Source organism: Thermobia domestica, chromosome 2 (genome assembly GCF_964235325.1).
Source record: "Thermobia domestica chromosome 2, izTheDome1.hap1.1, whole genome shotgun sequence".
Classification (NCBI taxonomy): Eukaryota; Metazoa; Arthropoda; class Insecta; order Zygentoma; family Lepismatidae; genus Thermobia; species Thermobia domestica.
The window spans coordinates 211970170-211995099 of NC_137455.1; the positions used below are offsets into that span (position 1 = coordinate 211970170).

The 24930-nt window shown below is 35.1% G+C and overlaps 1 protein-coding gene across 1 annotated transcript in view; it reads left to right on the forward strand.

The window, feature by feature from the left end:
* LOC145678375 (limbic system-associated membrane protein-like) overlaps positions 1–24930 on the forward strand; it is a 558076-nt gene that overhangs the window by 497019 nt on the left and 36127 nt on the right. The window contains exon 5 of the mRNA XM_081748449.1: positions 4207–4485. Coding sequence (XP_081604575.1) covers positions 4207–4485 — 279 coding nt within the window. The remainder of the gene's footprint in view (positions 1–4206; positions 4486–24930) is intronic.

Sequence of the window (24930 nt, forward strand, 5' to 3'; positions counted from 1 at the left end):
CACACACTATGTAGACAATTCTCAGGATATATGTTGTCAATCAAACTGTTTCATCCTTTTTATGTGTCCGTATTTCTCCTAGTGTTTTGTCTTACCTAGGCATATTAGCCTATAACTACATTGGAGTAGCACAGTTTTGAGTTTATGGTTGTATCGAAATATTTTCTGTTTTTGTAAGCTCCTCAAAATGTAGTGTTTCTCATACTAGTTTATTCATTCAAATTTACTGATAGAAAAGTATATATATATATATATATATATATATATATATATATATATATATATATATATATATATATATATAGGATTGATATATAGGATATATATATAGAATTATATGTTTCCGAAGAATATATATGAACTAGAGAATGAGTGTTTATATGTCCATGCTAATACTGCATTTATATGTCATTGAATTAAATCAGTTATTTCTTAAGATTACTGCAATTTTACCATATAAATAGTTGTTTCAGTGTTATTAAAAATATTACATATGTTGATCCTAATATTGTGTAATTCACAGTGACATTGCCCTACGATTTTTCTTCTTGGCAGCACACATATAAGTACATAAATCTACAAATTTTAGAATCAACCATTTACATTTTGAATTACGTCTTTTACGGAAGCTTAGAAAGGAGGAATGCGTTCTCTTAGATTCCCATAAATATTAAAGATTATGTGGATATTTTTGTGTATATCCCAGTGGTTCAACACTACACAGGCGCCTATAATACAAAGTTTGCTCATATTGGTCATCATTAAGTATGCAAATTCTGTGAGGATTGACGCAAATAAGCGAGAAGAACCACATATGCCAAATAAAGGGGTGGAGAATAACCATGTATACACGACAAAGAGCGAAACGTGTGTACAACCATAATACCGCATTTGAAATTTACGTTCGAGTAGTGAAACCAATGTAGGAGCTAGTTCAAAGAACACTTGGTTGCGTATGTAATGCTGACTATTCCATGACGACCGTGGTTTCAGTAAAATTATATCCCAAAGCCAGATGAGTATGCTCTTCAAAATTGAAATCTCATATGTATGTATATATGTGCGCTCTTTTCGTTGGGATACAATGGAACTCATTACTTTGGTTCACTCGACTGTAAAACCAGTGCAAGGAAAACAATCTCCCATTCCACTCTGCAATTACATGGAGGATCTCTCTAATCAGTTATTATAGAATCCGTTGAAACACAGGTCGTGATTAACATACTTGTCGTTAAATAATATTTTGTATTGATATAAATATTAAACTGTTTCAAATATAGATTAAAATCATGTTTGCAAAGTAACTATTCATTCAGATGTAATTTAAACTACATAAGTTTATTACAACTTATATTGTGTATACTGTCATTAAGTACCATTATCTTTATGAAGAAAAGCTTGTTTCTACCCTACGTTTTCTATAAGCATTTAACTTAGCATATAATTCTGATATTTATTTATAGACAGTGTTCCAGGTAAGTTGCACAAACATTTTAAAGTGTAATTAATTAATGAAAAATGGACTACATAATTGTACTTTATATTTTATATGTGCTAACCCAGTATTTATCAAATAGGACTGAAGAAAACTATAAAACCCATACAACTAGCTTTGGGTAGCCTGCTGCAAGATTTAAAGGTTGGAACCCAAATTTTCAAACAAGAACATTAGTATATTAGATTTTAGAGAGAAATATTAACTTATCTCTAAGAAATGAATTTTCTTACGCTTCAAAGTACAGGACACTGGGCAAACGAGTATTTCTGATTTTAGTGTAAGAACTTATTAGATTCGTATTTAATAGCATTACAATTTAAGAGTTCATTTCAATAATTAGACATTAAAGACTTTGTATACAGCTTCAATGAACCGGAAATTCTTTATCACTAATTATATAAAAGGTCAATAAAATAACAATTGTTTAAAAGTAATTTCTATAGGAGCAAAGTTACCACTTGACACTATTGTGTTTGAATCCAACCCAATCAGCTTTATTGTTATTTAACTTTCTAGAATTGTGTTGGATAAACATCTATTTACTAATAAGTGAAGCAGTGCAAATGGCGGCAAGAGCGCCGATTTCTCTGTAAATTTGGGGGGGCCCATTCAGATGGAGAACGTAAATATGTGAAAATTTTAAGACAAATTTCACTCCAATTATGCCAAATATTGTATATTCATAAATACAATACAGGCAAACATGAGCTTTGGGACGGGCTCTGGGCAACCCGGCACCCCTAAAATCGGCGCCTTTGATGTTAGCCTGGACTTCGATAAATGTAAATGTCTTACAACTGCGGTGTATGGTCTCTACTGTTAGTAGAATAAGTAAATGTTTCAGAGTTACGCTGCATAGTGTCGCTATTGTTAGTGGTAAACGTAATTAGTTCAGAAATAAAGCTTCTAGTTTATTACAATACAGATGTTGTGTGTTGTAAAAATCAAAAATGAAATCTTTAAGTTTTACGTCCCACTGTTATGCCGGCTAGGCTAAAAGAGATGGTGATGAGAAATGAAGGAAGTGGTAGAATCAAGAAAATGGGAGAACCCCGAGAAAACCCATGAGCACGGTGTTCGTCCACCATAAAGTCCACATGACGCGAGCTGGAATCGAACCAGGGACCCCAAGCACGGGAAATGAACGCTCTACCATCGAGCCACCGCGCCCCCATGTCGTAAAAAATTTAGATCTATATAGCCATGACATTTCATTCAATAGGCTTTTACTGCAAATAAGTAATAATGTAGTGAATATTTGAAGCATGGAATCTATAGCTTTGCATTTGATGGAGGCTTTTATTTTTTCAACACTTGCAGCCTTTCAGCACTTGAGCGTACATCTGAACTATGGATTTTTTAGTTTCAATCGTTGAAGAAGTTTATTCTTTGGAAAATTTTGGGATTGGTTGGTTTACATAGTATAATAAATAAATAATAGTAACTATGTCATTATATGTAAGCACAAGTCATTGTTAATATTCCACAATTTTAATCTGGAATATCAAATAACTAGTTTTCAAATAGAACAAAAGAAAAACATTGCTATTTACTATATCGAAATAGTTCAAATCCATATTAGTAGCACAAGTTGTTTATTTCCTAAAATTTTAACATACTCAATATATTATAACGCTCATTATCTAAGGTTATTCATCTTCTATGTAAGACATCATAATGTTAATTCTCCGGTTCTAATTCCCGGTGAGATCTTTTCTGGTTTGAATCTCACGATAATTGTGAGGTTCATATGTTATATATCCTCGGTGCGGAAAGGGAGATTTAAATTCCAAACTAGTAACTAAGATTACATGGGCATATTATTCGGAGAAAAACAATAATATAGGATTAACTTAAAGAAATATAAATTTTAAGATTTTGTGGATAATTTTCTCAGTAGGAATAACGAGTCAAATGACAAGATCTCGACATTTGGCACCAATAGCGTATAAATTACCAATTACAATGGCAAATATATATTAATTAGTTTCAATATGCATAGTACCCTGTTAACTAGTACCATATTTGTAAAACAGTACGGATGCACGGTTCTTCCGTTTTACATCGCTCATCCTTTGCGAGAGACGTATTACACTTGATCCTGGCTATGAAAGTTTGATATAGGCAACATTGAGTTCCTTGGTTTTCTCAAGTGCTTCCAGTTTGTTCATTCTCCTCTCACAATCCACTAATAATTCAGTCTTTTTATGAACCACTGCCATCTAAATAACATATAATACAACCTTAAGTTCATTGTTTAAATTTCGCTTCTAGAATGCGTGAGTACGTAGTTGCGAAAGTCTCTCTGATTGAGACGAATTATTTTTCAAACAGTATATTATTACTTACAATGATAAGAAGGATTCATTTCATGTGAAACTGTAAAATGCTTGTACTTCTCTCTGCATTAAAATTTTATTCTTTAAGCATATATAGGTCATTTCTTTGTTTTTGAAATCAACATTCTTTACATTCGTAAATTATCTATAGGGCTTGAACATTGTTCAGTAGTTAGTCTCATTAGTGCCCTCTAAGTTCACCAATTTCATATAGATGTTAAAAATATGCATAATATTCTTTACATAAAATGAAGTATGATATGCGGTACAATTACTACAATATCGATAATCTTTACATGAAGAATATATTTGTTTTAAACGTAGTTTAGGGATAATTAAACAATATTTCGTTTATTTTTTTCTTTTCAGAAGCCCGCGCGGAGATAGAAGGTCCAGCGGACAAGTACTTAAAAAGTGGAAGCACACTGAAACTAACGTGCATCCTGAAAGACAGTACACAGCCTGCCGTTTATATATTTTGGTATCATAATAACAGAATGATAAATTACGATACAGGTGTCAACGTCACAAGTGAAAAGTATTCCAGTACACTGGTTATCAATAATGCTCATATGACCAACTCTGGTAACTACAGCTGTGTTCCTAATAATGCCCAGCCAGCGAGCACCTACGTCCATATACTCAACGGTAAGTAGTATAAAGTAATAACATAACATAATACACATATTATTTTACTTTTCTTTATGTCATCAACTGCACGTTGCACCACCCTGTTGATCAGTGAAGGTCTTTCGTCACAAGAAGAGATTGACTTGCCAGAAGAGATGGTAGTCAGTAGGAAAGTTATCAGGGGAAAACGGTAAATAACGAAGTGTTTAATATTGCAATTAATGGAAAATTTAAACGTTCTTTGAACGACAACTGAGTGTCCATTGTCATACAATAACGTGAGGACATCATGTCTTTTGGACAATTCTGTATGTTTGCAAACAAAGCTGGGGTGCACTTGTAGGACCTCAGTACTCTATCAACAGTTACGGTTCCACAATGACAGAGAAAGACCACACCATAGGTATCTTACCAGCAACATCTTAGATGAATTTCAGAAACCACCATAAACTTTAATAAAGATCATTGTCCTTGCCATATCAGATCTGTCTTTTATCTGGAGTTACAACCCGATGCAGAAATTTTTCCAGGTTATTCCTTACCCTTAAGAATGCGAGTTTTGCCGGCTGGTGACAACTCATATGGTACCAGTTTTTCACATTACTGATTGTATGGAACAGCAGAATGATATATATGTGGCATATGATTACCTCCTCTGCTCTAGCACGAAAATATTCCCGAAAGTTCGTTTACACGGATTTTTGAGATGTTCATCCAAACCTGAAGTTCATCAGAACGTACAGGTAACAATTTTCAGTACTATTTCACGGAAGCAAATTTTTACAAATGCATTCATTACATATTTCTGGTTCAAATGCACTGTTAATATATATTTTTCGGCCTGTACAGCAGAATATCCAAGTTTGTATCCGAAAAGAGAACTCCCAACTTTATGTTATCCACGGTACACTTACATGATGAATTATCTCTTGAGCTACCCCAGTCTGATTGGTAAATACATACAAAGTTTGAGGCGTTAAACGCGTGATATTAGTTCCTCTGTCTGTTTTTCATTTCCTGAGATGTTTCTCACCAGATGTTAAAGCGGACACTTCATTCAGACCAACCTGATAATTGCATGATTGTTGCTCTTGACTCCTAGATTGTTGCTCTTGACTTGTACACCTAGATTTAATTCCACCTTTACGTCTTTGTACTTAAATGTATATAATGCATTTATACACTGTACACAATGAGTATATAAATGTATGATAACAAAAGTTGCTACGGATCTCACGGGTTTTCAGAGAACAAATAATATACGTTTGTATTATCATTCTGTATATATTCTAAGTATGTGCAATGATAGATGAGAGAGCGTAAAGTTACTATTAGAATGAGTATTATTATATCAACAAAGGATGATTCTAAGTAAACAACACTGTTACCGCAGGCGCTTTTTTAAAAATGAAAACAGGTTTTAAAGCTCCTTGAATATTGTTTGTTAAAATAAATCTTTCTCATTTTGATATTACGAAATATAAAGTTTAGTTCTCTTTTTTCTTAATATTTGTAACGTGTTTTGTAACTGTTGAGATCGATAAATTTATAACTTACTTTCCTCTTACACTCGCACTACTCTCTTCTTTATATTGACTTTAAACTACATAAACATATTATATCCCACATACCGTAATACATACCACTGACTTCTTCCATCTTATCTCCATCATATATGAGTAGATCTGGGGCAGACAATGATAAGTACCATTCTCTAACTTTCGAGCAAACTGGTAAAGAAAGTCCAACATTACCATGAAATTCAATATCAAACTAACAGTCATTTCCTACCGTAAACAGATACTATTCGGAACTAAAAATACTTCCACACTGTTCTTTGATGGATCAAACCCATTAAACGTAATAACTCAATTCAGTTATTACATTTAATTTTGCTTACCATTATCTCTCCCCGAGTCCCTCACATTTTTTGAGATCACAACTAAAATATATTTTACAATTACTATAAAATAGTGTGATGCAAGACATAAAAATACTATTGACTTTAGTACATCAAGGGACAAAAATACAAATAAAACCATATTTTACATTACCAATAAGATTTTTATTTGTGTTTTGATATCTTAAAATACTGAATCCAATTTATTTTTTATACATTGCATCACATTATTCTATAGCAGTGTTGGGCAAAATCAATTGAAATCAATTGCAATTGATCAATCAATTGAAAGTAATTGCTCTGAAAATCAATTGCAATTGATTTCAATTTGTAATTGACAATTAATTTCAATTGCAATTGAATTCAATCATAAAATTTGCAATTAAATTTTCGTCAATTGTTAATTGTTAATTGGTCACCAGGCAATTGAAACTTTTAATTGTTAATTGTCAATTGCAAAGGGTGCAATTGAAACATTCAATTGTTAATTGCAATTGACAATTGAAACTTGTAATTGTTAATTGTAATTGTTAATTGCAATTGAAATCAGCAATTAAAACTGAAGTTAAGAAGATGTGTGTATATTGTATTGTCCACTTGTTACTGTTTTACATATTTCAAATAAGGTACTTATAAGAAATGCTGGATACCTACCATCCCTTTCCCCCCCTGAGAAGAAAGCCGTAAAACTAAGTATTTTTTAAATACAGTATATTATGTTTATGGTTCTATCCCCCTCGAAAGAACTCTATATGCCCGTCATGCATACAATAGGAATGAGCACGAGCGAGTTCGAGCGAGTTTTCTTTAAAACACGACTCGACTCGAAGCAGACATCTTTGAGTTCGACTCCAGATCTCGGCTCGAAAAATTTCCCCCAACTCGACTCGAATTCGGATCGAGTTTCCAGTCGAGTCGAGCCAATTCGAGCTAAATCCTTTGTGTAGTTCCAAGTACTACTATCTTCAAGTATCCTACATAGACAATATAATTATCAATGATACTACTACTACTACTACTATAACTAATTATTATTATAACACCGTGTACCTTTATAATCATGGAATATAGGCGGTTTGTATCGGGATACTAAAAATTAGTTAACTGTCGATCTCGGTAGTCAAGAAATCTTCAGGAGGCAAGGACATCGGTAACAAGGTTCTTGGTTTGAGTTCAGGAGGAGCAAGTATTCGGGCTCGAGCCAAAAATTGTTAGAAGTTATGGGACTCCAGCCAAACATGTTTAAAACTGCTCGACCCGGGTTTAGGGTTGTCAACGACTCAAGCGGATCGCTCATAGCTCATTCACTTATCGAGCCGAACCGTATATACTTATATTGGTGCTCACGGCGTCATTAACTTGTTCCACCACCAACGAATTTCGAGGTACTTTGTTTTGCATCTTTTGTGCGTGTTTTGTGTCGCTTTGTGCGCCTATTCCCACATTTTGTGCATCACCGGAAGTGGGTCAAAATGGGCCTACAAATATGGCGGAACAAATTATTGCTCTTCCGCCACCAATGAATTTCGAGGTCGTTTCCTTCACATCGTTTTGTACCCTTTTGTGCGTCTACTTCCGTTTCGTGCGTCATGGGAAGTGGGTCAAAATGAGTCCCCAAGGTAGGACGAAAATGACCAAGAGTTCCGCCACTATTAAATCTCGAGGTCGTTAATTTCGCATCGCGTACCCTTTTGTGCGCGTATTTCGACGTTTTGTGCGTCACTGGAAGACGGTCAAAATGAGCCTCAAAGGTGGGACGAAATTGACCCACTGCTCCGCCACTACCGAATTTTGAGGTTCTTTCTTTCGCATCGACTAGTGAATGTTTCGTGCCGTTTCGTGCAATTATTTCCACCTTTTGTGCGTCACCAAGAGTGGGTCAAAATGGGCTTCCAAGATGGGACGAAAATGACCCACTGTTCCGCCACCATCGAATTTCGAGGTCGTTAATTTCACATCGCGTACCCTTTTGTGCGCGTATTTCGACGTTTTGTGCATCACTGGAAGTCGGTCAAAATGGGCCTCGAATGTGGGACGAAAATGACCCACTGCTCCGCCACTACCATATTTCGTAGTCTTTCCTTTCGCATCGACTAGTGAATGTTTTGTGCCGTTTCGTGCCCTTATTTCCACGTTTTGCGCGTCACCAGAAGTGTGTCAAAATGGGCCTCCAAAGTGTGACCAAAATGACCCATTGTTCCGACACTATCGAATTTTTAGGTCGTTTCTTTCGCATCGTTTAGTGCCTATTTTTTTAAACAGTTTTCTGTACCTACTTCCTCGTCTTGTGCGTCACCGGAAGTGAGTTAAACAGGCCTTTAAAGTGGAAGTTAAATGGCTCACTGTTCTGCCACTATCGAATTTCGGGGTCGGTTCTTTCGCATCGTTTAGTGCCTGTTTTGTGCGTCACCAGAAGTGTGTCAAAATGGACTTCCAAAGTGTGACGAAAATGACCCACTTCTCCGTCACTACCGAATTTCGTCGTCCTTCCTTTCGCATCGACTAGTGAATGTTTCGTGCCGTTTCGTGCCCTTATTTCCACGTTTTGCGCGTCACCAGAAGTGTGTCAAAATGGGCCTTCAAAGTGTGACGAAAATGACTCACTCCTACGCCACTACCGAATTTCGAGGTACTTCCTTTCGCATTGACTAGTGCCTGTTTTGTTACGTTTTGTGCCCCTATTCACGCTTTGTTCGTCACCAGAAGTGTGTCAAGATGAGCCTCCAAGGTGTGACGAAAATGACCCACTGTTCCGACACTATCGAATTTCTAGATCGTTACTTTCGCATCGTTTAGTGCCCTTTATTAAAAAAGTTTTCTGCGCCTATTTATCGTCTTGTGCATCACCCGACGTGGGTTAAACGGGGCTTTAAAGTGGTAGTTAAATGGCTCACTGTTCAGCCACTATCGAATTTCGGGGTTGGTTCTTTCGCATCGTTTAGTGTGTATTTTGTACCGTTCTGTTCGCCTATTTCCACGTTTTGAGCATCACCAGAAATGCGTCAAAATGGTCCATCAATGTGTGAGGAAATAGAGCCATTGTTCCGCCACTATCGAATTTGGAGGTCTTTTCTTTCGCATCGTATAGTGCCTGCTTTGTACTGTTTTGTGCTCCTATTTCCACTTTAGTGCGACAACGAAAATGGGTCAAAATGGCCTACAAGTATAGGGGAATAACTTAATGCTGTTCCGTCACCATCGAATGTCGAGGTTGTTTGATTCACATTTTTTATGCATGATTTGTGTCGTTTTGTGCATCAGTGGGAGAGGGTCAAAATGGACCTTGAAAGTGGAATGGATATGTCTTTTTCTGCCATATTTGTAGGTTGTCTTTGACCCACTTTCGTTGGCCTACAAAACGTGAAAATATGCGCAGAAACGGTAAAAACATGCACTAAACAATGCGAAAAAGCGACCTTGAAATTCGATACTGGTGGGAAAGTGGATCATTTTTCTTCCCACATTGAATGCCCATTTTGACCCACTACCATTGATTCACAAAACGTGGAAATAGGCTTACAAAACGGTAGAAAACACGCACAAGATGATGTGAAGAAAACGACCTCGAAATCGTTCCTGACGGAACAGCATTAACTTGTTCCGCCATATTTGTAGGATAACATTGACCCATATCCGGTGACGCAGAAAACGAGGAAATAGGCGCACAAAACGACACAAAAAATTTCCATGTAATTAAGCTAAATTTCCATTTAAGTTTGTAAGCTTAATTATATGGAAAAATTTATACATTTTTCCTTTACGTTGGTCTAGTTTACGTTGATTTGGGACTTTTAAATTTTATTCAGTTTTCCACTGAAAAGAATCTATAATTCAACAAGGAAATAATTATTAATTATAATAATTATCTATATAATTGAATTCATTGTAATTTGTTCCATAACAAACACTTTACCATTTCGTACTAGCTGTTATGCCCGTTAAACGAACTGAACAACGGGAGAACAATTAAGAAACATTTCTAAAATTGGATATATTTTGTGTGAATATATATCCAACAACGTACATGTGTTTCCATTGGGAAGGCCGATGGGGGCTGAATTTGAACGTATACACTATCGGGGGTGTCACTATACGTCTGAGCAACCCCAATAAATAAGGATTCGACACAAATTCTACTACTTTTACATGTCCCGGTGAACCACCCCTTAGACCTCCTTGGTTCGTATTGTGAAAAAATCTCCTCTGGCCCCCACCAACCCCCAACCAATACCGCGAAAACTATGAATGTGACACTAACATCTGCCATTTTCTACTACCTTTTACATATGTCGGTAAAAGTCGCTATAATCCTCTGGTTCCAATTTAAAAAAAAAAAAACAATGCCTCTGGCCCACAGCCGATGGGAGCTGGGGCTGTATTTGGAAGTCAATGCCTGTGGAAGTATCACCATTCATCTCAGCGACAGAGAAAACTATGGATTTGACACTAATATCGGTCACTTTCCATTATTTTTACATGTCCCGCAATTCCCCACCCCCGGTGACTCCCGGCCCGCATACAATGGTGGCTAAATTTGAATATCATCGCTAATGAAAGTATCACCATTGATCTCAGCCACAGCGAAAACTACGGATTTGACATCGGTCATTGTGGATTATTTTTACATGTCTCGTGATCCCCTTTATAATGTCCCCGTTTCTTAGCTGGTGGGGGCTAAATATGAAAGTAAACGCGGTCTTGAGTTTCACCATTGAGCTCAGCTATCCCGAAAACTATGGATTTGACATTAATATCGATCATTTTTGATTATTTTTACATGTCTCGGAATTCCCCCTCTGGTGACCCAAGGCCCGCATACAACGGTGGATGAATTTGAAAGTCATCGCTAATGGTAGTGTCGCCATTGATATCAGCAACCGCGAAAACTATGGATTTGACACTAATATCGGTCATTTTGGATTACTTTTACGTTTCGGTATCACCCCCCACCCCCGTTGACCCACGGTCCGCAGCCGAATACGGTGAATTTGGAAGTTAATGCGATCGGAGTTTCACCATTGATCTCAGCGACCGCGAAAACTATTAAATCGACACTGATATCGTTCTACTTTTACATGTCCCGGTAAACGCCCCCTGAGACCCCCTGGTTCGAATTTTGTTGAAAACGCTTTGCCTTGGTGTGGGACCTGGACCTAGGTATCTTTGACCAAAATTTGGTAACTCTCGGTCGAATTTTCTGGTCCCCAGGCCGGTCCCGGTAAACGTCCCCTGGAGACCCCCTAGTAAGGAGTTAAAAAAAAACTCTTCGTCTTGGTCTGGGGCCTAGACCAAGCTACCCGTGACCAAATATTGAAAAGTTTCGGTCCACTCCTCTCGTCCACAGGCCGCACAAAGATAGACAGACAGACACACGAACAAACTCTATTTTATTTATATTATAAAGGTCAGATCCGCCGTTATTGTATTAGTGCGGTGCTTGAGCGATTGATCGTAGAAATTCAAACTCCGATGAGTGATAATTTTATAAGCTTGTTTTATTACAAGTTTAAACTCTTTAGTCAGTAGAGAAGAGGGCGTGAATCATGGGTCAGAGTTGATGACAATGGGTTTTGGAGGGTCTGTGGGTCACAGTGGGTAAGAGTGGTTTATGGTGGATGGTGGGTCAGAGCGGGTCACGGTGGGTCGTGGTCACGACGGGTTCTGAGTCAATTGGTCGTGGCTAAAGTTTCATTGCCCCACGCCCTCTCTGAACTACAGTGTTGAAAATTAATCAGTGAAAATCAATTGCAATTGATCAATCAATTGAAAGTAATTGCTGTGGAAATCAATTGCAATTGAATCAATTGCCAATTAATTTCAATTGCAATTGAATTACAGAATTCAATTGCAATTACTTTCCACTGCAATTACTTTCAATCAATTGATCAATTGCAATTGATTCTCCTTTTTCAATGTCCAACTGCAATTAACAATTAACCATTACTTATTTCAATTGTGAATTGCAATTAACAATTAAATTTACAGATTAGTTGTTAATTGTTAATTCAATTGAAATTTGCCCAACACTGTTCTATAGTAATTGTGAAAGGATTATATACTACAAAGAAAAAAGTTCCTGTTCAGTATTAGAAATGAAGTATATAAATGTAGTATACCGAAAATGCAGCGATTTTATGCGAAGCAAACGTTTTTATGTCTTCCTACGAATCACACTATCCTATATTGTCTCTGATTTCTGAAATTTGCTTTTATATCTGTTCAAGTTTTCATAACAATACCATTCATTTTTCTTTCGTGCAGCTATGTTCAAACATAACTGCTAGAAAATTTCAACTTTCAATTCTATGATTCAAACCCAAAGTAGCATTGTAATATACATGTAAAATAATGTACATGATATCTTTATATACAAGAGTTATATTAAACTATATAATTCACACGTAACAACAAATATTATTTTTGCTAATTGTTTTAAATTAATAACATATGGCAGCAACTGCAAACTATTTAGAATGTTATTCTACCTTTCCAAATTACCGGTAGCACATTTGAAAACTCTTTTAACATTTTAGACTTTTCTCTATGGAGGAAGAATTTGAGCAAGAAAACTGAGCAAGGAACTTGAATTTACAAGCGAACGGAAGGCATTAGCTTGTAACATCTACATGTCATTCTCTTCTATATGATAACTTGAATAGAAGAAAAATAGAACAATTTCAATTCATTACCAATTATTCAACGAAACATACGACTAAATTCTTCTAATTAGTTCTTCAACATTATTCAGATGATTTCGAATTATTTCTTTTAGTAGAGGATCAGACCCCAAAATAGTTCTTATTTTCTTTTCGATTCATTTATTGCAAATTATATATTTTATAGTATCTGTAAAAGAGAAAACATTGGAAATAAACAAATGATATACGTGCATCATATAGCTAAATATTCCACGTTTTTAATATGGGGAGTCTAAAATAAAATATACATTGAAATATGTGTGATATAAGAGAATGACCGATATTTTACGTTATGTATGTTTTTGTACTATTAGAAGCGAAAGAAGGAAGCAAAGAACAAAGAAAGGAAAATATCAGAGAAAGAAAAGGAATTATTGGAAACTTAATAGAGGAAAATTTATTTATTTGATAACGAAGACCTATGATTGTTTAAACATGACAAGATTAGATTTTGTCCAACAAGGTGGTTAGTGGAATAAGTTTATTCTTTCGTTTCCGTATCAATGCAATACCAAACATAGATGTACAGTTCAAAACGAAATACGAACCACCATAATGTTTAAATTTAGCGTCTTACACAAGAAATCGAACCAGAGACCACAAGAGCCGAAGGCGGTCATGTTAGCCACTATACCAGTAGAACGGCTATTGAATTCAGCAAGATATCCTTTGTTTAATGATAGATGGACTCATTAAATTACTGTAGTGTCAGCATTAATGTCAATAAAGCTTTCTAAATAATGTTGTTTTAATGAAATTTAGCTTTCAAAACTATTTGAAGTATATACTACATCTATTTGAAGTATATTTATACTAAAAAGTGAAGAGCCTGGAAGGAATGGTCCGATTTCTATGTAATTTCTTACACGTCATTCACGTTATTCGTATTGGTACTACATCTGTAGTTAAAAAATTCTTAGTATTATGCTTTCCTACGAGGAATCGAACAAATGTACTCTTAATTATAAAATGTCAGGAAGAGGATACAGTATAAACAGATCATGCCAGTAAGACATATTAGTAATAGGAAGGTATGGATACACATTTCCTTCACCTCTTTAAAAAAATGTGCTTATCGTGGTCAGCACCATGGTCCTTCTTCTTGTTCTTTCTTGGTTCCCGAATCGTACATATGTACCTAGTATCCTACCGATTAGGTAACCGCGACTCCTAAGATATGCAGGCTTGCAAAAGTAACAAGAAACAACGAGACATTTACCTTATTTGCAGCGAAGCTACATTGTCAAAAACACTTTGTACGTGGTAAATGACTGACACAAAGAGATGCACTAAACGTTACAGAGATCATGTGATAATCGTTCCCGTATAAAAACTAGAAAAATGAAAAAATGAAATCTTTGAGTTTTCCGTCCCACGGTTATGCCGGTTAGGCTAAAGGAGACGGTGATGGTGAGTAATGAATGAAATGGTGGAATGAAGAAAGTGGTAGGAAACGGGAGAACCCCGAGAAAACCCACGCACACGGTGTTTGTCCACCACAAATTTCATTTGGTGGGGGCTGGGATCGAGCCCCGGTCCCCAAGCACCAGAGGAGAACGCTCTACCACTGAGCAACCGCGGCCCTCGTATGAAAACTAGAGAAGTTGCTCATAATTATATGTACTAATCTGCACACAGGCATTTAAACGTCATCGTAGGAAATGTTGCACATGTCCAAACATTCCTGGTTGTTCCTGCAAAGAATCACATGCTGCTTCTACCAGTTCTTCCAATTGTATGATTATCAGTAATGAAGTTCCATTAACAACACTTTTGAAATGTTAACACAAGAATATAACATCCACAAAATTTAAGTCCGGCGAACGGGCAGGCAATGACACAGAACAACCACGCCCTATTCATTTGCTAGATAAATTCCTGTTCAAATATTTTCGCACATAAGAATATAAAAGAACCGGCGTGCCACCGTGCATTTTCCGCATGCATTGTCTTCATGCCAATGAAACATCCTCAAGAAATGAATTAAGTATTTCTCTCAAAAAGATCAGATATAGAGATATGGTGAGTCGTGGAGGATCAAATGGTTCAAGCAGACGGTCACTCAAAATTTCTTCTTACACGATGATGCTAAACTGTTGCTGGTGACGGATTTGTGCCACTCTATGTGGATTATTCGCAGACCATAGAGAACTGTTATGGAAATAATATATACTGTACTTTCAAAATTTGTCTTCATCTGTAAACCAAATTAAGGATATAAAATATCTACAGTGGTTCTATCCACTGCAGATGGACCTTTCACACGTTAGAATTGAGAAGAGAAGAAAGATTTCCGATTCACGTGTAGTCCGATGACTGACGATGACAAGAAAGCTCTCTCGAAGTTACATTTGGGTCAGTGTTTACATGTTCTAGAATATATTTTCCCCATGAAGGGTACATTTTTCTCTTACCGTACCAGTATAATTCAGGAAACTAAAAAATTTCCGTCTCACACTAACAACAATTTAGCTATGCCAATGTTGTGTGATGTGGTTGTTGCCTATTGGGATATCTTTCGTTGTATAATTATACTGCCTTCAAACTATTTTTAACTGCTGGTCTATACACGGAAATAACCTCTCCCTGTTCCTGATTGCTCTGTCGTCTGCACTGCACAGCACACTAGGACGTGGTCCCAAAACATAGAACTCAGATTTACAAACTTCCACTGCACCGGTTACTTTGACAGGTATGTTTCATATTTGGTGCTCCCATCTGTTGCTGTGCAATTTGTGACTATTCGGTACTAACTCCCTCTGGATTGCCTTGAGCATGACTAACATTCAGAAGACTTCTCGCAGAAAGTCATCGTAGTGCGTACTGTGTTTTCTCAGTATAGCAATGGCCCTTTGATTTCGATAATGTAATGGGGCCACAGTGGCTCATTGAGAGAGAGTTTATCTCTGGTGCATGGGGTCCTTGGTTTGATCCCAACTCGCGCTACATAATCTTTGTGGTGGGCAAACATCGTGTTTTCTCATGGTTCTTCCGTTTCTATTTCTTTCATTCCTCCATTTCATTGAGATTTCATCATTACTATCTCCTTTTGCCTAGCCGGCATTATCGTGGGGCGAAAACTTCATTTTATTTCATTTTGACAGTGTAATATTTCTTTTATTATTTTTATTGTTATGTCTTTCTAGCCATAGTTGCTTAGTCGGTAGTTCGTTTACAGTCCTGGTTCCAGAAATGTTTGGGTACAAGGCGGAATGAGCGGCCTACATTTTTAACGAGGTAAGGAAAAGGTGTAGTCCTATCTTTGTATTCCTCACGTAGTCTTAACATGATCTCTGTAGAGTTACATTTCTCTTCTCGACATGTTTTCCTTCATGGTAGCGTAGTAGTAGTGTTGCCACGTTGTAAACAGGATTGTCCAAGTTCAATCCCGGTAGAGGCCCACACTATCTTGGATCCTCCTTTAAACCGAAGATGTCGTCCCAGTGAGGATAAAGTGTATAACATGAACTACAAGCAACAAGACGCAAACCCCTCCCTTCCGTCATAGAGATTTTCTGCGTCTTCTGGTATCATTGATCTAAGGAACCACCATTTCCGTGGTATAGCCAATTGTTTGAATTGCTCCTCGAACTCCTTCATGGTTACGTGGTGAGCATACCCGCCTTTGACATGAGAATCCTTGGTTCCATTCCTGATGTGAGCTCATATGGTTCGGATCCCACCTTAAGGTGTAGGTTTACGTCTAACATAGCCACGATGCTGAAACGGACGTTAATACAAATGTAATCAAATCAAACCAAACCAAACTTTCGATGAAATCGAGAATTCACATTTGTTTGTTGACATTGGTAATTGAGTGTGTACACTCATGTCCAAAATTATTGTCGCATGTCTATAAATATGTTGTTGTAGGAATATAATATAATAACAAATTCGCCTGGTATTTCTTATAATGTTAGTGTGTCTATAAACCGCAAACACATGTATGTGGCAAATTTCATGTCAAAAGAGCAGTAAATAAGAACAATAAAACTAAAATAAAACTTTCTTGCCCGTTTACCAACATTTTGTTTTACTCATTCTTTTCCTATGAAATTTACCACAAATACACATTTCCCGATTATACACATAATATCAGCATTAAAAGGACCCTGCAAAATCATTATCAAATTATATTCTTAGAAAAAGACCGTTATAGATATGCGACAATCATTTTGGACATGAGTGTACATCAAATGTAACAACGCCATCTTATGTATATATTTCAGTTTTCACTGTCCCTTCTCTATCTGATTTGGTGAATCTGTTTCTTCTGTGAGGAAATCTCTTGCGCAGTTCACACTACTCCGTTCTGTTCCTTACATCGTTATTATCGAGCATGGCTTTTTAAAACATTCTTTTCACCAGACGTCAATATCTCTATTCAATAGGAAAAAGTGTTAGGGGAGTTTCAACACGATTAGATTTCGAAATTTCCACTTTTTCAGAACTATGTTCATGTGTACTTGTTCTCTTGTTTCAAGTCGTAAAATCACCTTCCAGAGTCTTTATATAGAGTTACATTCCAATATATATTTATATGTATATAATACAGGCTGGTTCATTAGTTTCAAAACACCCAAATGAAACAAAGGTTTTTCAATGAATTGCAAAAGTAGAACACAATTATGACTATTTTGTGTTGTTTTACGTCAGTCACAAATCATAGATTTCCCTCGATCAAAGGATGTGTTCCATATATTGTCCATTGCGTAGAATTTTCAGTCATTTTTTATTTCCGCTTACTCAAAACCTTGCTCAAACCTTGTTTTCAGGTTTGTTTGCACACGCGCTTGTTATGCATTCTTTTAGGTGGTCATATCCTGAATTTTCAGTGAATGCACAATGGATTTATTAAAATCTAGATGAGTGAAGTCAGGGGTCATGATGGTCACTTCGCAACACCACGTATACAAATCTACTAGTTAGAAAACTCTACATCCTGATATTCACAAACACAACTTCCATAAAGCGGAGAGGCACCATCATGTTGGTAAAAGACAGAAAATGTACCTTCGATAAAAGATACCTTCGAATAAGAGATATAGCAAGGTATCTTCTTCCAACATTCGACGATTATATATATATATATATATATATATATATATATATATTTGAGAAAACTAGGTATATATATAAAAAATATTTGTGTTCTATTCACAACTACAAATATGAGAAACCAGAAGTTATAAATTTTACGAAGAATATGTGATTTTTTTTAGAATAATGACTAATGGCAATCTAAATTAGGACAAATTTACGTTTTTGTGATCCCTTTGGAAAGTAAAGAATATACAAAATTATCTAATAATTAATATTAGTAGTTTTAATCTGATGGTCTGTAAACATATTATGCTTATTTATTCTCCGGACAAAATGCAGTGATGAGCCCACAGTTCTTGGTATTAAAGTCTAATTAAAACAATGACAAAATGATGAAATTGTGTAAAACAAAAATACTGAAATGGCGAAAAATTATACGTGGTAACGTGTGATCAACAACGTGTAAAAATATTTGGGTCATTACAAGAGGATGTAATTACAAGAGGATGCGATGTTTCAGAAGCAAACAAATAAAACAAACTAATTGCAAATCATGTCAATTAGATTATAAAGTTGCGAATAATAATTCAGGAAGCGAAGCTTTAAAAGTTTGTGGCGATTATACCAACATGCATTGTTAGCAATTAAAAGAAAAATTACAGTTTAAAAATGACTACACAATTAGGTAAAATCTCGGTCATGCACATTATGTTAGAGATAATATAAGATTTTTAGTACTATCTAATCCAATATAGAGATCCAGAGAAGAGTCTGAATTGGAAATTACCTAAATAGAAAACCACAAACTCTTGAAATGGTGAAGAGAGGAGGGTCACGCGCTCTCACATGGGTTTTAAGGACAAAAAACACTAATGACTGAGAGAGGAAAAACGGACGAGGAAATGGGAGAGAAAGAAAGAGGTGAAAGCAAGTAAAAGCTAGCTTTGAAACGATGGGACTGTCCACAATGTTCTTCCTACGATCCAACTAGAGTTAACTGAGTGAAAACAGTAGTTGCGAACCGAATTGTGGTTTCCTAGGCACAAGCCTCATGTCGTGAAGGAAACTAATTTAACACTAAAGCATGTTCGTCCTCAGGTAATATAAGGCTCAGAAAGCCATCTTCTCATCTGATAAAGTTTAAAATGATTGTGAAATAAATATACTCTCAATACCCTTCATATAACGTCCCTTGTCTGAGGTTACAATCCATACTGAAAGTGATTCAGTGTAAAATAATGTTTTATCAAATCGTCAATTTGATAAACGTTTTCGAAATGATATTGACACCAATGTTTCGTTATTCACAGTTACAACATTCTGGAAAAACCGCTAATTATTATGTTTTTATCACCCCATTTCTACAGGCAGCTGTTACCGTTGCCTCTTTACTAAGTGTTTAGTCTATTAGTATTTTTTTTCAAGAAAAGCAAATCATTGGTTTTCGGTTCATGTATATACACTTTAAAATATTATTTTTGTTGAATTGTAGTTTACATCGGGGAAGATAATGGCAACGAAAGTAGAGTAAAATATCCTAAATCAAATAGAACGGGAACTCTCTTAGTGTACGCGTATTTGGCATGTAAGATCCGGGTTCGATTCCCGGCAGGGATTTATGTGGTTTGGATTCCACGCTCAGTTATAAGTTTACTTTTCATATAGTCTCACTGCTGAAAGGAGGCTCAAATGAAAATGAAGTCTTATAGAACGGCAATGTCTGTCTTTCTGTCCGTCTGTTGACAGGTATCACAGCAAAAACAGTAAGAGCTATCGAGAAGCGGTTCTTTTGCAATTAATACAGCTTCCCTAGAATATATTGTATCTCCTCCATTAATTTTATACTCAAAACAAAAGTAGTACAAATTAACCGTTTCCAGTTCCAACGAGTAATTGTCATAGCGACACACGTTTTTAAAAATTTAAATCGATTCACTTTCTCAATAATACTCTACTAGAATTGGAACTGGAAGTTCAAAAACGTTCAAAAAATCGAAAAGCGATGCTTTGGAATTAACTTAACATTCCAAGAAAATATTACATCTTTTTAATTAATTGAAGATAAGAATTGATTCCGAATTGTTAGAAATTAAACCATTTCTTTTCCAAAACGATGATAGCCATAGTTCACAAACGTCAATAGATACCGAAAAGAGTTTTTTCAATCGATTCGTCGTACCAAGAAAATACACCAGTCCATTCGCATTATTTTATTAAAGCGAAAGTTGTAAAATTTACTATCCAAATTGATCGCTATCCGAGGAAACTGTAATAGATAGCAAGAAAAGGTTTTTTTATAATTGATTCAAAGTGTCTAGGACACATACCACATACACCCATAACACCGTACTAAAAGAAAAAGTGATAGAAATTTACTAATATTTTCGGCTTGAACTGAGATCTCCATAGAGAAGAAAAGAAGAAATATCGAGAAGCGTTTTCGAATACTCGATTCAACATCCTAAGAATACCTTTCATCGCCTGTGTTAACCCACTATTCAATTCAGGAGTGATAGAAATCAACCATTTCTGATTTCATTGTTAATTACCTTAGAACAAAAACAGTAATAGATAGCAACAATCGTTTTTCTAAAAGTCGATTCAGCATCTCAAGAAAAGACAACGACTACATGCGTAACAATACTAAGAACAAAAGCGTTTTAAATTAGCTAGTACTTACTGCCTCAATATTGATTTACATTGAGTAAAAACGATAAGATACGTATATCGCAACGCTTTTTTAAAAATTGATTTAATATTACCGGAATAGGTATCATACTTTCTGTTAACTCTCTATTCATTCCAGAAATAGTATGAATAAACATCATCCGGTTTCAATATTGACCCTGATAGAACAAAAAAGGTAATAGACATGGAGTAACGATTTTTTTAAAATTGATTCGGCGTCTCAAAGAAATACATAATCTCCACTCGAAACCTAAAGTGTAAATATTTACTAGTGATTCTGGTTTCAAGATTGGTCATGATAGAACTAAAACAGTAATGGATAGCGAGAAGCGTTTTCTTGGAATCGATTCAGCTTCCCAAGCATAGGATCAGTCTTTTCCGTTAACCCCTACTCAAACCGAAAGTGGTAGAAATCAACAGTTTCCAGTTTCAACATTAAACCCCATAGAATAGGAACGGTGAGAGATATCGGGAAATTCAACATTTCAAAAGAAAGCGTACTATTTTTTTATTATTAATATTTTACTTAAAAGGGAAGTTGCAAAATGTACTGGTACTTTCGGATTTAACGTTGACCACCATGAAAGTAGTATTTCGCTTTCTTCTGGTCCTTGGATCGATACCAGTCCACCTCAATTAAAGTGTGGTGGATTAACACCATTTGTGTGTTCTTTTCCAAGAATCTCCTGTTTCCTACTATTTTCTTCATTTCACTGTCATTATTCATTTCATCATCATCTTTCCCTTAGCCTTGGCGGATAATCGTAGGACGTCAAACTAAAACAAAATTTGATCACCAACAACTTGATAAAACAAAATCTGTAATGCATACAAATAAACGGTTTTGTAGAATCGATTAAGCATTTCAAGAACACTCTATTAAAATCGAAAGTGGCGGAAATTTATTAGTACTTCAGGTTTCAATATTGATTTTAATAACGCAAAAACGATAAGAGATACCGACAAGCAAATTATCTGAATAGTTTCAACATCCAAAGAATGTGTTCCATTTTCTCTGCCAAGACTTTCTTCAAGTGAGAAGTGGTAAAAATAAACCATTTTAGGTTTCAGCGTTGATCGACAGAACAAAAGTGATAATAGATAACAACAAACTTTTTTCTATTTTCTTTTTGTGTGTTTTTCTTTTTGTCCTTTTTTTTTTTTTTGCATCGACTCAGCATTTCAAAAGATTATATCTTATCCAGTATTGCTCTACAAAGAACGGAAATGGTTTTGATTTATTATTACTCTCAGTTTCAACATTGATCATTTGAGAGCAAAAACGGTAGAATATAGTAAGTAATTGCTGTCTGATATGGATTTAATGTTCCATGTTGAAACTGAAAGTGGTGAAAAATTTTGATTTTTGGATAAAATGCTGACCACTATTGCGAAAAGCGGAATAAATAGAGAGAAGTAGACTTTTATATGAATTACGTAACTCATATCACTTAGTTGAAAAAGTTTCCATTTTCAACTTTACTTCTCTATTGCAATCAGAAATAATAAAAATCTATTACAGTTTTATTATTGACTCTCTCATACAGCGACAATATTAACAGAAAGCGAGAAACAATTTCATATATGCATTCCGTTAAAATCGAAAGTAGCAAGAAATTGTAAAACTTTCCGTTTCATATTGATTCTTATATGGTAATAACAGTATCACATAGCAAGAAACATTTTTAATGGATTCATCATCGGTTGAACATGCTCTGATTTTCACATCATTTTTCTATTTCATTCGGATTCACATGTGTGTTTCAATATCTAATTTGCATAACTTGGAAGGCAATTATATTTTCACAACTGCGAAACTGAACTCACTTGTTTTCTCACATAATGATTCCCTTTACGAAAAATACGGAACTAGATGAAAATCTTTCTGTATTGGTTTTCTATCAGGTATATGCATTAGGGTCAAAAGAAAAATAATTTATGATTTGGTTTAATACATTAATTTTAATATACTATATAGGAAAGCTGTGATAATTTACAATTTTATTATACCCATATTCATTGCAATAGAACGCCAATTATTTATTTGAAATAATAATATACTTTTGATAAACAGTTCTGCTGTTGAGCTGTTAAAAATCAAAATGATTTTGTGTTACGAAGTGTTCTTTTAAATGAAATTAACATGATAATAGTTAAAAATACTCATAATACATTTAAGTTCTTTTCATAAACGTATATAGAGTTCAAATACGTATATAATATTTCCTTTTTTAAATTCCAAAAATAAACGCATTGATGTTTAAGAAAAGATCGGAGAAAATGGAGTCATAGTTGATATAACAAAACCGTAGTGGAAATGCAGTCAAAACATATCTGCATTCACTTTCATGTTCAATGATCATGATTGCGCTCACAATTAATGTTTCTCAGTCTGTTAGCTCCGGGCTGGTTGTATGGGAAGTACATACTGGACAAAAGCTACCTCAGGTTTTCATACCACCTTCACTGCAGGAGCGTAGTTTTTGCTTGCTTTTCAACTCTTCTGTTTTTCTCTCTATAGCTGCGGACGCTCGTACCGCGTTCTCGCTCATGCTCCCATCTACAAACTCCTATGGTCATTAGCGTTTTCCTGCTGAACTCAAATGAGAGCACATACAGTCGTTTTTACTCTTTTCTCTATCTCCATTTTATTTCTGCAGTCTATGGTTGTTACTTAAGGTAATTCCTGATGCATGCCTTCAGACACGTTGCATGTATAAATCTTCTGTGAAGATAATTCTTGGATTCTTACCGCTACTTTGTAGACATAATTAAATATGAAATTTGCGTGGAACTCTGCAATCAACTTTAGTTTACTTTTATTTATACAGAATACATCTTCCGCTCTAGTAATATTAGTAATATAAAAACATACTACTTTGTTTAAATTGCAAATCATATTTTGAAGCAGGACTTTAGGCCATGGTATCCTCAGTTGATCTCGTTTCAAAATAGTAATTAAGGATAATATATTGTGTGAAGTTTTAATACATGTAAATTTTTGTTATTCTATTTAATTGAAATGACACGTAGATAAATTTGAATTGCTAACTTTCTTTCTCCTTCTTTGTTCCGTTTCCTGCACAAAGTTGCGCAGTGTCTTTCGTTTTGAAACTTTCTAATATTGTGTATTTCCCTACATTTTGCATGGTGTATGCATGTATATTTTATTTTAATTTCAAAGACAAAAGATAATATGTAAACACACATAAAAACACTTATTGTTCGTATGTACTAATATAGAAATAGTACAGCTTTTCGAAAATAGTAAACAGTAAAAGATAACATTAATAAAAAATGAAATTTAAAAAGAGAGAATTGAATTAAATTTATGTATAACAGTTGAACAAGAGTTGGGGATATGCTATCACGTAAACTGGATGAAATTTAATGATACAGTTCATTAATAATCAAATATAAATGACTAAATAGAAGCGAAATATTTTTGATGTTTATTTACTTTTCACTCTTTTGTTTAAATGTTTGAACGTTTTCCGACAATGAAATAATAAATGACAAACTGAGTAATTATGTAATGATGACATAATACGAATACAACATAATTCTAGTAAGATACATTTACTCTATTCTGGGAATATTTAATTCGATATGGATTGAATTAATGAATGGAAAAATATGAGAAAAGTGAAATTATTGCTCTTGTTCGTCGTGCAAGCTATGGTTAATTTAATGGTATAGGAGTGTGTAGCTGATGAGTTCAATGGATGATACGATCGAGATGGCCGACTTGCTTGATATCATAAATTGTCGTTAAGTGTTGCAAATCGATATAATGGTACTAAGTTGTCTTGCGGGTTCCAGCATCAGTGTTCTCTGTAGATAATAGAATTGCATGTTCCTACAGAATTTCTTTTGGTGTCAATAAATCGAGAACGCAGTGTTTTGAAATGAGTATAATAATATATTAATGGGCCAGCAAAGTAAAACAAGTTCAACTGAAAGTTTTTATGCGGTAAGAGAGTTATACAGCATTAAGTTTTGTAATTTAGTGTCTGGTATAAAATTCATTATAAGCACTGACCTAAGTTTCGTGATCATGTCAGACACTGTCGAATAGACATCTTGTCAGTTGTAATAATGATATCAGTTTTTAACCACCTATTTTCAGCTATA